Source organism: Macadamia integrifolia, unplaced genomic scaffold, assembly GCF_013358625.1.
Source record: "Macadamia integrifolia cultivar HAES 741 unplaced genomic scaffold, SCU_Mint_v3 scaffold457, whole genome shotgun sequence".
NCBI lineage: Eukaryota > Viridiplantae > Streptophyta > Magnoliopsida > Proteales > Proteaceae > Macadamia > Macadamia integrifolia.
Window position 1 is genome coordinate 221,327 of NW_024870456.1, and position 17,412 is coordinate 238,738.

General features: G+C 36.5%; 1 protein-coding gene across 1 annotated transcript; it reads left to right on the forward strand.

Annotated features, from left to right (window-relative positions):
• Nucleotides 1-9,169: 9,169 nt before the first annotated feature.
• Nucleotides 9,170-14,102, forward strand: LOC122068766 (probable boron transporter 2). Its single transcript, XM_042632650.1, has 12 exons — nucleotides 9,170-9,782; nucleotides 9,956-10,038; nucleotides 10,136-10,328; nucleotides 10,423-10,561; nucleotides 10,826-10,991; nucleotides 11,098-11,264; nucleotides 11,391-11,564; nucleotides 11,643-11,738; nucleotides 12,089-12,226; nucleotides 12,612-12,931; nucleotides 13,040-13,307; nucleotides 13,551-14,102. Exons 1-12 carry the CDS (start codon nucleotides 9,679-9,681, stop codon nucleotides 13,860-13,862), a joined length of 2,160 nt encoding a protein of 719 aa, XP_042488584.1. The 5' UTR covers nucleotides 9,170-9,678; the 3' UTR covers nucleotides 13,863-14,102.
• The last annotated feature ends 3,310 nt before the right edge of the window (nucleotides 14,103-17,412 follow it).

Consider the following 17,412-nt stretch of genomic DNA (forward strand, 5'->3'; position numbering starts at 1 on the left):
TGTTTAAGATATCATCATAAAAGAATTTGATAAAAAAATCAATCAAATCACCACTTGTTTGAGCATGTGTTTAGAAAATCATAAAGTGTAAAAAAAAACTAATCAAAGCACTGACCACTTGTTTCAGTGTGAATTACGCTTAAACTGGACACACCAAAGACCAAGTGATGTCAGTTGCTTGATAATTACAAATCCCCATGATTAGCAATCCCACAAAGTTTCGTAGAAATTAATGAATATGTTGTCACTAGCCAACACTAAAGAGGGGCTAATGACACCCTTAATGCTTTTTAATGGGTCTTCTCAATGCTACTAGTAAACTCTATTGTGGGTTCACATTTTATAATTTCTTCTGCTGTTCCTTTTCATTCTTTGATACCCTCCTTTTTCTGTTTTCTTCAAACCAGCTAGCTATGATGATAATGGTGATGGTGATGATGGTGGCCCTTCTCCTAATTTGTAGTGGTGCCAAAGCTCGTGGTGGTGGCGTTTTTGGGTAAAGGTGGAGAAAAGATTTCTTAGATTGAGCTATTCTAAATTGTCCTGCTGTATTAATTAGTTAACCCAAGTAGTCACTTTAGATATGATTATTGGATAGAATAGTTACATGTGGCATAAATGAATAAAGCCAGACCCACCATCTTATGGGAATCATAAAAAGGAGAATTATTAATTTCTAGTAATGTGCATTGCTGTTATCTTAAAGTTGTTAATTTTAACCGCATATGAGGAGATCATTAACTGTTAAACTTGTAATTATAGTGAAGAGAAAATCTTGTTGTAACTTATGTTGGTGGAAAAGAAGTTATAATTTTATTTTTTTTCAATCTTCTTAGTATGATATGAATTTTTTTTTCTAGTGAAAATAGATTTATTCAGAAGAATGGGGAAGACGCAAGGATGCCAAACATTGATCTTTGATTCAAGGATCGAAAATGGGCCAAATTATCTGGCCCTTCATAGGCAGAGCTCTCCTTGCTAGAGAGTCAATTAAATTGCTTAGCTCTCTAGGAATGAAAGAAAAAATATAAGATTTAAAAGTGGATTTCAAATGCAAAATATTCTCTAAAATGGGCTTGATGGTCAAAGGGACTGATGAGATTCCATGTTGCAGGAAAGTTACCATGTTTTTGTTGTCACATTTCAACATAATATGAGAAATATCTTTAGAAATAGCTTTCAAAAGAGTTGAGCGGATTGCCAAAGCTTCACCCACTAAAGCAATGTGAAATTGAACAAGTTTAGAGATGGCAAACTGAGGACTCCCTTGATAGCCACAATAGATAAAACCTATACCTCCTTGCATCGACCCATGGGGGAGACTTGCTTCACAATTTATTTTAAAGAAATTTGCAGACAGGAGATCCCATTGATGAGGTAGAGAGACAGTTCCGAGGCTCTAACTATAGGAACCGATCTATGAGGACGGGAGATGGATTAATAAAATCCCTAAAATATTTTTCTGCTGACTAAATGACCTTCAAAGGCGACCATATTCGATCTCCAAATGGAAAAACATTTTGAGCTAGCCACAATTGCCAACAGATAAATGAACATAGAGATACCATCTCCTTGCTAGCATCTTTACCTCTTGCGGAAATCACTTTCCGGCCATCAATCTAGTCATGAAGGAAAACCTTACCACCTTCCCGGGCTTTGTGAGACAAAACACTACCAAGCCATATTGAACGCGCAAAAGGGCAAGTTAAAAGAATATGGGAAGTAGATTCTTGGATATTGCCACATCGAGCATGTTGGGGATCAACTGAGATATCTCTTCACTGGAGATTTACCAAAGAAGCAATGCCCTCAGCACAAGCCCTCCAAAGAAAAGATTTCATTTTTGGGAGAGATCGAGTTGCTTCCAAACCCATTCTAGAACTTACTGCCAAGGTTTAGGAGAGGAAAATGATGCTTCAAGCACATCTTTTTCAGCTTCTATATTGGACAATAGGTAGTAAGCTGATTTCACAAAAAAAAAATCTCATTTCGAGAAGCACCTCAAGTTTGGAAATCTTCTCATGGGAACAAAGGAAGTTGGGTTTTCAAAATCTCAATTATTTCATTAAGGTTGAAAAGAGAAACAAGGAGATCTCGTTTCCAAACCCAATTGTCATGATCAATAAGCTAAGAGACTTTCTTAAACTCACAATTTGGAGGTTGGAGAGTTTGAACTCGATAACCTGGAAGAGAGGGAACCCATGGATGTTGCCAAATATTATTTTCATTTCCTTGGTCATTAAACCGATTTTCAATACCTCTTGCCCATCTAGAATTTTCTTTCAATTATGGTGCTATTTGCACTCATTTTCACATGTGTACTCGGAAAGCATGCAAGTTACAATCAAAGCTCTTGAAAGTAATATAATAATGAAAAATCATTTTAAAATTAATTTTGAATACCTTTTTTAATCGACCCTACCTTAAAAACAATAAGGAATAAGAAAAAGATAGAAAAGAAGGTTATAATTAACTTCTTAATTCACCACTTACAACAAGGTTCACTTATAGCAAATAAAGGTACCCTAGCTTGGATGCCATCATCAACCATAGGGGTTGATGGGGTTTGCAATTTATAGTAGGAAGTTTTATGAGATTATGAATATGACAAACTTAGATTATGCCAATTAAATATATGCATGTGAAAATGAAACCAATTCATTTTAAGGGGAAACACAAAGAGTGAAATTGACCATCAGTTTCTTCTGTTTAATCATGCATGGACCACCAGCATTAATTTTTTATATTACATGTTATTTACCTTCGCCATTAACTTTCATGATTTGGGTATACAAAAGGAGTATGTGGGGAGGGTATATCCATAGAAGAATTGATTCATCACCCTTCTGGCCTTCTGTAAAATAAAAAAAAAAAAAAAAATTTGTGCTATCAAATCCAAGGTATCTTTGACTATCAAAATAATCTTCTGTGACACTGGAGGTCATTTTCAACCTTAAAGAATAATTCATGGATCAGTCCTAGTTGAAAGCATGGCTTGTCATCTTCCCCTCTAATTATATGTAGGTCAGGGTGACGATGGTATTGCTAGATACATACTCTCCTCTCCTCAGACAAAACTTTTATTTTATATAATTCTTCTTAAAAAATAAGCCGTAATTAGGGGAGTACTTTGGACACTGAAAGGATTAGAAATCCTTTTATTTTTGCAACTTGATCATTCTTTTTTTCTTATTTAAATTAATTTTCTTTATCAATATACCATTTCTTTGATACTAAAATAATCCAATCCTTTTTTGGTAAGACCTGAAATGATTAAACCGAAGGCAATTGTAATATTTAAATCTAGCAAAAAAGTGGTGGAGAGCATTTTTAATTATTTAGGACCTGATCGAATCCTATGTCGTAGTCATTGTAATTTTTTGTATCCTTCCATTCTCTATGAAAATTCTGATTTTAGAGAGAGAGAGATTTTATTGCATAATTGTGGTGAATATATCAATTCAATAGCTAAACATTTTATGTTATATTGTCCTTTGGATCTCAGAATGAAACCAACTTTTACACAAGTTGATTTACATACTTTTCTGAAAGATAGGGTAAGGTTTATGTTTCACTGTTTGGCTCAACAAGTGGACACTTTGAAATGTCCCAATCCTTTCTCAATGATCTATCCAAATTCAAACAAGTCAAAAACCTCAGTCTAGACTTCTAAGAGCTATGGAAGAGATCAATTGAGAAGTGTAACCAATGGATCCCACTAAAAAACAACAATGCTAGCTTGATTGGGACGCCATGGGGTTGAGCTCTGGCCTCTTGAGAGTCTATGCGTGCATCAACCCCATCTCAAACTCTTATTATTAATGATATTCCTGCTATATATTTTATGTTAAAAAAAAATAGTTGATATTTTTTAAACCATGTCAAGGAGAAGATGTTCATTAATACAGTATATATTTTATGGAAGATATGGTTCTCTGAGAAAGCAACAGATGGAGGAACGCATAAATGAGCAACGGAAGTACTGTTCCATACATATAAGAAAGCAGCGGGGTCATTTCATATGTATGTGTGTGTATGTGCCTGAGAGAGAGAGAGAGCTCAAAGAACCTTTCCGAAATTATATATACAAAGAGTTAATAGTTCCATTTCAATTATATTAGTCAAGTCATCACTGTCGCGAATGAAAAAAAATTATGTGGAGACAACTCCTCAAATATTGCATGAAGACACTAGGAACCTGCTTTCACACGTGGATATGTCTGGTTACTTAGGGAAGATAACAAAGGGACCTGTCATGATTCTAATACCATGTTGTAGTGTCCAATCTAAAACCTTAACCCATTAAGCAAAGATAATTCTTCAAACATACAAAGACACCAAGAACCTAAACAAACTTATATAAAACAATAATCTATAGCTCCCAGCATCTATCCATCTCTGTATACCAGCTGTGTTACATTCTTAATTGCAGAATCTCAACTCAGACTTGAAATTCTTCTGGGATCGTTAGAGAATAGCTTGATCATGAAATATTTTCTTTTTCAAATTTGGTTTGTTTTGAAATTATTATAATATTTAAGATCCAAGGTCGTGGTCCTCGTGGCACGTGTGTAACATGAAACTACCTAAACTCAAGCTTTACGTTAGCCCATGCTTATCTCTTTCTGATTGATGAATCCATCTCCATATATGGTTGGATTTTCATAAGCATAGTCTGTATAGCTCCTTCCCTAGGACAAAGTCAACACTAATAATCTATGGACTATAGCCTCAAAATAATATATATATATATATATAATAAAAGAGAACTAAAAGTGCATGGCTGAAACTAAATAAGAAACAACATATCATGCAAACTGGGAAGTATATAGTATGGGATGCTTCAACTCATTTGGGAATAGTTTTGTTGGGTTCATGGAAGGACCTAGTATGGTTCCTGAATTGAACTCTCAGTAGTTATATATTAATGAGCTTTCTATTATTATTGGGTTAAATATTACTTATTTATTTTTCTAGTTTGGCATCATTCCTTGAGGCTTAGGTCCCCCACAGGCCTCAGGCATCATGTAGTTGATAATGTGGGAATATATACTACAAGGGGGATGGAAGGACAAACTGCTGATGTATAATGGTATCTTCCATGTCAAGCCAATCGGTCCACCGGAAGGAGGGAATAATGAATTGTATATGGGGGGTCAGCCACATGGTAAGAGGAAGAAAGAGACGGCTAGAGAGTGTGAAAGAGTGTGCACTATTGACAATGTTCACATAATTTTTCTTACGTCTATAAAATAGTATTTTGTATATATGCATTCATATCAAGGTCTAAATTTATGGTAAACCTTCCGGAATGGCTCACTTTGATGTAATCAGCTAGACCGCCCAATATTTTCTATATTGTAGGTTAGATGAGGCTGAAATTTTGTAGACGTGTAGGACCAAGCTTCTGTAATAATGTGTACACTTTCCATTCGAATAAATTTGTCTAGTGGCAAAATAGAGCTTTCGGGAATTAATGACTATGAGGGAGTATACACTAGTGGTCAAAGTACTAAAAGCATGCATGGACATATATGAGACTGCATATACCAATACACAAGAAAATAATCTCTTGAATTAAGCTCTTAAATTTTACTTGACTAATCGATCTAGATCATGTACTATTTATCTAACAATCAAATTATCACATCATCATTCCACATGGCACAAGGGACCGAATTTCCTTTTACCCACATTAAAGAGAGAACATCTAAACCTATGGGAATTTGACCCTTTGATTGGATTGAGAAAGGGTATTTCAGACCTTTGACAATAGGAAGCAGATGTCAATGATAATTAAAAACATTTATTATTTATTATTTATTATTATTATTATTTTAATAAGAAGATAACATTCATTATTACAATAGTCTAATTAATCTTAATCAAAACATCAAATCACGTTGGACGAAGAGATTCTACCTCTGAGATTCTATCTCCATGTTAGGTGGGTGAGTGATAAATTCTCACCTATCTCAATTAAGTATTTTCTAACTTTTCTTTTCCCTTTTTGACTTTAGTTAAAAATTTATTTTCAATTCATAAGACTTTATTTTGATAAAAATTCATAAGACTTTTCAGCACATTATTATCGCACATTGCTACATTTTCAAATTAATTGCCTGGTCTTCAACCCGGATAGGCATTGACATTCTTTGCTCGCATCATTGGTAAAGATCAAATTCTCACTTCTCCAGACAAGAAGGAAAACTTAATCCTTTAAGCAATGCTAGCTCTTTTTTTGGTTAAAAATTATCCAATGCTAACTTGGTTTTGTGAATTCAACTATTGGATTGATAATATTCCATAGTTTATTTTTTCCTTGTATTTTTTTTTTAAGTAAAATTTTCTCCTTGTATTTGTTGTATACACGAGCCGCTTGTATAAATTGAGTGAAAATCTTATTCTTCAGTTGGTGCATGCTTAACACATCTCCTTTTTGCTTTAAAAAAATCCTTATATGTACTTAGAATGGCAGTGAGTGAGTCAAGTGTCTAGCATGACCGATACATGTAATACGTGTAGTGACTATGTGTTGAGTCCCGATCGACATTAAGAGAGAATGAATCAATGTATCAAATTCAAATTCCTTTTCTTGACTAAACATGCTGGCGAGACAATCAAGAGCCAACAAGTATACAACATTGAGTGTTTGTGTGTGAGAGAGAGATAGAGAGTAGTTTGCCCTAAAACTTACTAAATGACAAGTAGGGATGATTACTTAGTACAAGGCAACCAAGTGGTAAACAAATTTGATTAGAATTCTGATGAGAGTGCTTTCAAACAGAGAGGGAGAGAGAGGTGGTTTGATAAGTTTGCTCTAAAACTTACTAAAAGACAAGCAAAGATGATTACTTAGTCCAGGGAATCCAAGTGCTAAACAAAGTGGATTAGATCGACTTCTATAAGTGTTTTTCAAACGTAATTATTATTATTGTTTTACTCAAAAACACTTTTTACATCAGGTTTTTGAATGCATGTCTATTCCACATGATCATTCTTTTAGATTTTTATCCAAGACTTCCATCTAACTAGTCTTGCGGGTTCATACATTCAACTTTCAATGAAAACAGTGAAAAGTACTAAACACCCGTATGAATGACAAATAGAGATAAAGAGTGGTTTGTTGTACAACTTACTAAAAGACAAGCAGGGATGATTGCTTAGTATAGGGCAACCAAGTACTAAACAATGTTGATTAGAATTCTAATAAGAGTGTTTTCAAACAGACAGTGAGAGAGAGGTGGTTTGATAACTTTGCTCTAAAACTTACTGGAGACCTAAAGGTGGTTTGATAACTTTACTCTAAAACTTACTAGAGAGAGAGGTGGTTTGATAACTTTGCCCTAAAACTTACTAAAGGACAACCAGAGATGATTACTTAGTCCAGGGCATCAAAGTGCTAAACAAAGTGGATTAGATCAAATTCTACAAGTGCTTTTCAAATGTGATTATTTTCATTTTTTACTTAAAAACATTTTTTACACAAGGTTTTTGAATGCAAGTTTGTTTTGCAGAGAATCAAATTCAGAACCGCATACTTCTTGAGGCGAAAATCCCTTATCAAAACAACTACCTCCTTGAGGATAGGCCGAACCTATTAGATTCCTTGGAAACTTGAGAATCACCACTCACCTAGGTATTTCTCCCCCAACCGTCAAGGAAGGGTAACTGGGTAAGGCGAGTCACATCTAATCGAACCTCTTTAACTCCTTAATAATCAATAGCCATTAAAAGGAATAATAAGAATAAAGAATGCATGGTTCGAAGTTCCAAGTTTAAGTTCAGAACACCCTGTTATTGACGTATCCCACGTTTGATGCACATATTTCAAGGGATATACTATCAATTAATAGCATGAGCCGATGATAGAAACAGTTTAATTTTTAATATCTCCCTTAACAATGATAATTAAATGAAAGTTGCTCTTGTTCCATAGGTTGATTTCAATGGAACTATATTTATTTAATAAAACAACAGCAATGACCCGTTAAAAATACAGAGCGGACAAGCCAAAGATAATCTAAAGAAAACTGATACAGTGAAGAGCCATCTGGGTCCTGTCCTCCTGGGTAGTGGGTACTTCCTGGTTCCTTCTTCAGAGAGGACCAGACAGCTAAATTTCTTTATTTTTTTTGGGCCCTTAAATTTTTTTTTTGGAGAAAAAGCAGAGTTACCAAAAACTTGCCAATCAGTTGCAGAAGACTCCAGAAGGTTTGTCCCTTGGCCTCCACTCTTCAACTTTAGGGTGACTCCCCATGTCCAATGTTGTTCTTCTCTCTATCTCTCTCTCCAAATAAATGAGCTGGGATGTAGTGTAAATGTGTTGCTGTCGAGAATTTGTGTAAGGCTGAGCGTCGATCCTGCACAAACACAGAAAGCAAAGGCCCAGAGGTGATTCCGGGATTAGTCTTCCGACACCCAAGTTAGAGACTCATAGAACAATATTTTCACAGGAACGCCCAAGTTAGAGACTCGCAGAACAGTATTTTCACAGGAGTAATGGTGTGAACGTCTTGACTTACCTGGTTCTGTCTTCTGGTTTCCTCTTATAGGGTCATCCCTTGTAAAATCCAACCAGGATACGCCCGTCTTCCTCTCAAGGGGTTGAGACGGCTTGTGGAGGACTCCTCCTTGCCCGCTTCACAACTCCTTAGGAAATATTCCTTTAGGTGAATGGAATCGTATTATGACTCTATCACTGAGGAGGAATTTGAGTTCCTCTGCTACATCTGAAGCCGTGGGGTGGCGAAATGCCATGTGTCCATGTCTGATTGGATGGTTTAGTTTGTGCGTATCAAAATGTAAACCCTTATGTGTTATGTGATTGTCTTATGCTACATTATTGCTGCTTTGATGTTTGACCCTTTACTTTCACTGTTTTCTTCTTTGTGATTACCCTCTTTTCTTTCCTTACTTTATGTAGATTAGCAAGGTTATGTACTATGTATTTGTATCATGTTCTTCCTTTAAGCAATCCAAAATAATATAAGAACAATTTCATATGTATTTAATTATGAATGTTGTCTGTGGAGCACTGTGACAGTGAAGTATTACACGTATTTCCATCTCAAAGGGTTGACCCACACAACACTCACTCTGCATCAAATCCTATTGTCCCCCTTTTTGACCCCTTTGCTGCTTTATATATTTGGAGCTTCCTCTCAGACCTTCTCTGTACTCACATTGCTTGCAAAGAAGAGATTCATTTCAAGCAAAAGTGCTGCCTTGTTTCCTGGCCGAACTCACCCTGTGTTGTGTGTTCTTACCTCATTTTAAATTAATCTGTAGTGTTTGCTACTGGCTGGACTGTATCATGTAATGAATACTAGTTTTGTTTGATGTTTGCTCGTGATTCTGAGTACGAATCTGGTTTCTCCTCTCCATCTGGGTACCTGGGCCTTGTCAATCTTCCTGAACTTTAATATATCCATCACCCTTTAGTTTCTTCTTTCACTTGAATCCATGGGTAGACGTTAGATCCCTTCTCTTAAGAGTTTCAGCATTTAGATAGTTTCTCTGCCACACCCAAGTTATTTAACTCATGTGAATGTCAAATTAGTAATCTCTCCGGTGACATCTATAAGGACTAGTTCTTGGTCCTCTGTGTGTTCTAGTCTCCTTCCTCTCTAAAACCCAAAAAAAGGACCTCACCATATCTCTGAGTTAATCAAAACCATGGAGGAGACCTTTATACCATTACGAGGAATCAAGAATGATCTTAATGGGAGGTTGATGTGCTACAAGGAAGACTGGACTGGAGGTTTTAAGGCTGGCTTCAGGTATATATCAACCTCTTCTTGCCTTCTCTATGTTTATGTTGCTAATGAATTGGTGAGGACTGAGGAAACTTTATATGATAGAATTCACATGGAAATTTTCAAGTTCTAATTTGCTAAAATAGAGATCTTAGCCTGTTAATGCCATTTTATTTATTTATTTTAATTTCCTGAAGGATTTTGGCTCCCACCATGTACATATTCTTTGCTTCTGCAATCCCAGTTATTTCATTCGGTGAACAATTGGAGAGAAATACAGGTATCTTTAGTCTCTTCTGGTCAACTTCTTATAAATTATGATTTCAAGCAAGAGTTTTTATGAGTTGTATTGCTCAAACTCTACTTGTTGGTAGCAGATGGGGTTCTGACAACGGTTCAAACATTAGCATCTACTGCATTGTGTGGAATTATACACTCATTTGTTGGAGGTCAACCTTTGCTGATTCTAGGAGTTTCCGAGCCGACTGTGCTTATGTATACATTCATGTTTAACTTTGCAAAAAATAGAACCGATTTGGGGCCAACGCTTTTCCTACCATGGACTGGATGGTAAGCTGTTTTATCCTGTTTTACAGAGAAATGACACTATGGTTTTGATAGATCTGATTTGAGTAGTAACTTATGTACCCATCTGAATGTGCAGGGTATGCGTGTGGACTGCGATCCTTCTGTTCTTGCTATCTATTCTAGGTGCTTGCTCCATTATCAATAGGTTTACTCGATTGGCAGGAGAACTCTTTGGTCTGCTTATTGCAATGCTCTTCATGCAGCAAGCTATCAAAGTAATGCAATAGTTCTTTACTCTTTTCATTGTTCTTTGGTTTATGTTGAAATTTTAAGGAGAAACAAAGCCTTCCTTTTGTCTTACACAACTGGGATTTTGAGTCTAGCTAAACTTGATTTTATCTAGACTTATCCGACTATTATATTGTTGATGTATATCTTGTTCAGTAATTTGCCGTCCCTTTAAACTGTTTTCTCTTCCTAGTGGCAGAATATATCAATTCTAACATTTCAATTGTGTATGGGCCTATGGGGTACTCTAGGGACTCGTGGAAGAGTTTCGCATACCCAAAAGAGAAAACCCAAAGTTAATAGCATTTCTACCTTCTTGGAGATTTGCCAATGGGATGTTTGCCTTAGTATTGTCATTTGGCCTTCTGCTTACAGCATTAAGAAGCCGGAAAGCACGGTCATGGCGATATGGATCTGGTATGTCTAACAAAATTTAGTACATCTTTAATCCCTAAATGGAATCATAGTAATTTAGCTGTTTGTGCTTTTATATGGAAATTTTTGAACTTGAATCCTTTCACAGGTTCACTTCGAGGCTTCATAGCAGATTATGGTGTTCCATTGATGGTTTTAGTCTGGACTGCCGTTTCCTACATACCATCTGGCAGCGTCCCCACAAGAATTCCTCGGCGCCTTTCCAGCCCAAATCCATGGTCACCTGGTGCATATGAGAATTGGACTGTCATTAAGGCATGTTTTCTGTTACTTCATTTTTTATTTCTGTTTCTGAAGTCACTAATTTTACAACAGATAGCGAGGTCCTTTTTATCTTACCAGGCACTAATATGACTGATAGTTAATTCATCAAACTGACAGGACATGCTAAATGTGCCCGTTCTTTACATAATCGGAGCTTTTATTCCAGCCACGATGATTGCGGTGCTGTACTATTTTGACCATAGTGTAGCATCTCAGCTGGCTCAGCAGAAAGAATTCAATTTGAGGAAGCCATCTTCTTTCCATTTTGATTTACTTCTTTTGGGGTTCATGGTATCTCTCTCTCTCTCTCTCTCTCCTTTCATTGCTTACACAGTGCTGTTTTTAATTATTGTGATACATGGATGATAGGTCATATTGTGTGGTCTTATTGGAATCCCTCCAGCACATGGTGTCATACCACAATCTCCAATGCATACAAAGAGTTTAGCAACACTCAAGCACCAGGTAAGTCATACAGAATCACCTGTTTGGAAAACAAACACAGTTAAGGCCTATTAGATTGTTGAGGATCCTCAAGTTTACACACCAATCATGGTTGATTCGGTAGTTCAATTAAATGTTACTTAATGCTTTCTGAATTCATTTTTACTGGATCTGGCTGAAGTTGAGTCACTCATGTATTTTTTCCATACTAAGTTCAATTCAATAGAGCTTTATTGCAATGAAAAGGGGTTAGCTACATAGATCCTGTTTTTCTGTTCAACTTCCAAATTATTTCTTCTATGCAGTAGTATTCTTTTATACTGTTGTTCGCAATTACTTTTTCATTTACAACCAAATCTGCGTATTTTCAGTTGCTACGCAACCGTCTCGTGGCAACAGCACGCAAAATTATGCGTAAGAATGCAAGCTTGGGGCAATTATATGGAAGTATGCAAGAGGCTTATCAACAGATGCAGACTCCATTGATCTACCAGCAGCCAGCAACTCAAGTATGTTCTGAGTTCCTTTATCCATAAATTTTATGATTTTTGGTTTTTGGTTTTTGTTTTTTCCCTCTGATGGAATGGGTAAAAATGGTTGGAAACTTAAAAATCAACTGACGACTAGGAAATGTTTTCATTTTTGAGATGGTAAATTCAAAGAGTGATTAGTAGCTAGGTCAGGAAACTTCCCTGTCCAAGCCATGTTTTCCTGAGTTAATTTACATATAGTGGTGACCAGGCAAGTCAACAGTGAAAACCTGCCATACTTCTTTTCAGAATGAAATATCGAAAATAAATTATTTCCGAAGGTTTTCTTAATTTAGTTATCTGGCTAGTTAACTACAGTTCAAGGCTTTTTTGAACTGGCCTGAAACATGAATTTCTTGATCAGGGACTAAAGGAACTCAAGGAGTCTACAATTCAATTGGCTTCAAGCATGGGAAATATTGATGCTCCAGTTGATGAGACAGTATTTGATGTTGAGAAGGACATTGATGATCTTCTGCCTATTGAGGTCAAAGAACAGAGGCTTAGCAACTTGCTTCAATCTTTGATGGTGGGAGGCTGTGTTGCAGCGATGCCTTTCCTTAAAATGATTCCGACTTCAGTTCTTTGGGGCTACTTTGCCTTCATGGCTATTGAAAGTTTACCTGGCAACCAATTCTGGGAGAGGATCCTATTGCTCTTCACTGCTCCAAGCAGAAGATACAAGTATCTCCTAAGCCATATATCTTCATTTTTTATTATCATTTCCATAGCACCCCCCCCCCCCCCTCCCTTTGGGTTTCTAAAGAAAATAACAAAATCATGCTTTTGCAGAGTGCTTGAGGAGTACCATGCGACTTTCGTGGAAACTGTTCCTTTCAAGACAATTGCATTTTTTACTCTTTTTCAGACAGCATACTTGCTCATTTGTTTTGGTATTACATGGATTCCAATTGCTGGTCTCCTGTTCCCTTTGATGATCATGCTTTTGGTTCCTGTGAGACAGTACATCCTGCCCAAGTTTTTCAAAGGGGCATTCCTTGCAGATTTAGATGCCGCGGAATATGAAGAAGCACCGGCTTTACCAATGAACCTAGAAACTGTAAGTTTTCTTGTTTTATGCTCTGAAAAGTCAGGCAAACTCAAATTTATGAATCTTTTACATCCTATATTTCAATTATCGTTATAATTATTTAAGAAAAATATTTGCAACTAGGTACCTGTTTTGGAACTATGATCCTATTATCCTAGAGTTTATGAATAATCACAAACTGATTTACATTTTTAAGATGTTCATGTGCTCAATCTAACTTATGCTATTGCATTCTTCATATGATGTTGGCAGGAGGGAGACCGGGTTGTAATAAGAGCCAATTTTGCAGAGGAAGAACTTTTAGATGAACTCATTACTCGGAGCCGAGGTGAGATAAGGCATATATACAGTCCAAAAGTAACAAGTTCCACAGCAACTCCGGCAAAAGATCCCAAGAGCCTTCAAAGTCCTCAGATCTCAAATACAGCATATAGCCCTCGTATAAGTGAACTGAAAGGGAATAAAAGCCCCCAGCTTGGTGGGAGAGGGCCTAACAGTCCAAGGACTGGAGAAGCAAAGCCATCTAATTTGGGACAGAATGCTCGGAGCTCAACTTCAAATTAGAAAGGATTGATATTATGACAAATGGATATATAGGGTGTTTGTGGTAGTCTCTTTTTTTTTTTTTTTTTTTCTTCTGGTGTGTACTTGGTGTGGACTGACTTTCATGTAAAATATTTTGCCTTATCCTCTTATCAACCCAAAGAGGAATTTTAAGTATAGAATCATAGCAACAATACAAATGTGGGTTTTTCTGTTGCATACATTTTGTTTATGAAAGATTGTTGTGTACTTTTGTTCAAAGGCTGTGGACTGATTGGTTTGTAGAGCAAGGAAAAATGGAAAAGAGAAAGAGTGATAGCATCTTATGAGCAAGGAAATATCAGGGTGAACCCCTAAAAAATAGGAGACAATGACATGCACAAATGTGCAGATGAGTATATCATGAGTCAATTTTAGGAAATGTCACATTTAGATGGTGACTCCACACCACTTTTGATTCAGTTCAACTCATTTGTACTGTCAAGTTTCATGGCTGCTTTATTAAGAGATGAATGCTAACCATGACTCAGTGAATCTACACTTTGTTGCATTTCAACTCGTTAAATAATAAGGCAGAAGAAGTGACTTAGATATATGTCTCTTTCTTTGTGAATTGGGTTGTGTTTACAAAGAAACCCTAAGTTCAATACAGCACTAAACAGAGTCTGAGCTAAGATGGCATGTCAAAGAACTTAAAAGAAAGAATGTTGTATTGTTTCCTTAACCTATATGCACAATGATTGGAACTTTTCTTGCATTAAAATTTAAAAGGATCCACAAATTGGTAATCTTTAGAAGATTTTGGAAGCAGAAAATACAAGCTGATAATAGATCCAATGATATTCATACCCTTCTATGTGTATAATACAATATGATGATGAAAATGGTCTGAAATGTTTCAAGAACAACTGTAAGATAGTTCTCAAGAGGCCTATTTTTAGCTTTGGCGGGAGGCACTGAGCAATCAAACTCTGTTATTTGGTTGGAGCTTAAAGGTATAAGAAGGGTCTAATAGTGATAGCTGAAAAGAGTACAGAAAAGTCAAGATCTACTCGGATTATAAGAGTGAAACTCATTATATTAAGAGGAAATTGAAAGCTCCACATGAAACTTGGTGGCACCTAGATCAAATTGAACATCTTTGTTCTTTACTTAGGGATATTCATTTCTGTTTTGTTTACAGAGAAACTAACAGAACAGCAGACCTTTTATCAAAGCTCCTGTCGCCGCTGATCCAATGTGAGAGAGCAGTTTTTTTTATATCAGAGATTTACCTGAAGAGCTCCTTCAGGATCTCTATTTCTGAGAATGTGATTATGTTAAATACTATATTCTTCTAAGATGTTTCAAGAACAACTGTAATTTTCCTTTAATTATTAATTTTTTTTTTTTTTGAGGGGGAGAGTTGAGGGGTTTAGTAATTGCATCTTACTGTATAGGATGGAGGATGGATAATTATACCCAAGAAAAGTTATTTCTTTATCAATGAGAAGATAGCATGTATGATAAAGAAATGGGAATCTTTTAAGCACCTCAAGATCCAGTGGGAATCTTCATTGAATTAAGATTAATCATAGCAACCCAAGAAAGAAAAAGATGTCATAATCCTTGTATTTCCATTATCTCAATCCACATTCAGGCCTTTCTAGAGTCCTAGACTAGGACATAATTACTAGAACAGTCATGGAATCATGGAAGCCCTAGAGACTTATCACTCTAGGAGTTGAGATCATAGGGCTCCTGTTCACAACAATTGTGTCCTCTGGATGAGATTATCCACTTGGAAGTCCACTCATCAAAAGCCAACAAAAGGATCAACATCCTGAAATTTTTAAATGGTGTATAATGGTGTTGTAGAAAGAGGACTGGAAGAACCAAAAATGGTGAAGGTTGAAACAGCTGTAAAAGGAAAAAATAGTGGTATCATTTCTATTTGATTAAGCATCAAAGCATGGAAAAGAAGAAGTAATGAGGTATTAGTAAGAGATTATAAATTGGGTGTCATAGTGTCATGATAGGGTAGTTCTCATAGCATTGACTTTAATACTTAGTGGGAACTATCTCTCATATCTGTTTGTGGGGGATTGTAGGGTCACCTTATCTAATGATTTTTGAGGGAATCTTTGTCTTTGATCTTCTTAAAAATTTTGTCTGGTTCAGTGAATGTAAGGTAACACTAACTAGAAAGAAGGAAGATGTTGAGAGTGGTTTGTCGACAGAGATTGTTGAATCGTTGCTTAAAGAACACACTCATTATGTAAGAGACTATTGAACTGATGATGGGACATTCTCTTTCATGGTGACTATGGCTTTGTGTAAAATTTGATCCACAACTTTAACCTTTCAAGTGCACCACCTTGAACTCAAATGCACATCTCTTGTTGCTTCTCTTACTATCCTACCTTATTCTCTCTCCTCTTCCCCCATATACATCTTTAATCTCATCCGAGGATCATCGGTATCATATCGGCCGTATCATATTGGTATTAGCCGAGACCAATCCCCGATCCTTGACTGATCAGGATCGGACCAGTATCGTTTTAGGGGTAAAACAGTAAATATATATATATATACCTTTTAAATACCTTTCAAAAAACCAAGGGCAAAACCTACCAATACTCACCTATCTGATCCAATCAAGATTGATACCGATACCGATATCGATATCGATACCAATACCATTCCCTAAATCCATGCCTAGGATAGATTGGAATGTTGGAAAAGGGCCCCTCCACAGATAGGCTAGTTTGTAATTAACCCATTTTACGTAAGACAATCTAATCTAAATAGAGAGAATAGGAGAACATGTAACTCAGGAGTTAGGGCACATTCTATGTATATGGATAAGAGAGTTTTGAACTCCTGACATGGTTTTAAAAAATGATATTTGACATTGGTATCGATATCGACGCGATCGATTCATTAGGCCATTCGAATCGGGGCGTTTTGCCCTCAATTTTGATTAAAAATCAATTTTTTGAACAGATTTATCTCCAGAACCGTTTCACTGATATAGGATCAAGCAGGTATTGATGCCAATATGCCTGATACGATTCCCTTTTAAAACCTTTCTCTGAGTCTAGAAGCAATCACCAATGCTACCTATCAATGGTAGTAGTAGATTTTGTAGGCGAAAGAATGCTACCTAGTCCCGTGGCTCCTGCACATGGGCACAAAAGTGGGCAAAATTACCATCCTGCTCCATGAGAAATAAAAAATCGCAATTATGTTGATACCCTTGTATGGACTCTTATTACCTCTGTGCTAGTGCAGGCCCTGCAGGGATCACAAAACCAAACAGCAATCTCTTGCCAATATAATACTTACACAAAACTACCTCAACGAGTGTTGCATGGTAGGATGACCCTACAATGCATGTAGCAGATTAAGTTGGATGAGTCCAACCCAAACTGTTTTTCTCTTGGGGCTGGGCTAAGAGTTGCACAACGTGGGCTAGGTTAGAGTTGAGAATTGGGTTCAGCAGGCACCAGCCAAAATTTGATGTTACATCTTTAAATATTTGGGTGGGAGAGGGTTCCACATGGCGCCAATGTGGGGAGCAATCTATACA

Bases quoted from the DNA above. Each gene is read 5' to 3' on its own strand.
- LOC122068766 (XM_042632650.1), top strand. From the start codon at position 9,679: ATGGAGGAGACCTTTATACCATTACGAGGAATCAAGAATGATCTTAAT. The intron at 12,227-12,611 runs GTATGTTCTGAG...TTTCTTGATCAG, and splicing joins ACCAGCAGCCAGCAACTCAA to GGACTAAAGGAACTCAAGGA. The intron at 13,308-13,550 runs GTAAGTTTTCTT...TGATGTTGGCAG, and splicing joins TACCAATGAACCTAGAAACT to GAGGGAGACCGGGTTGTAAT.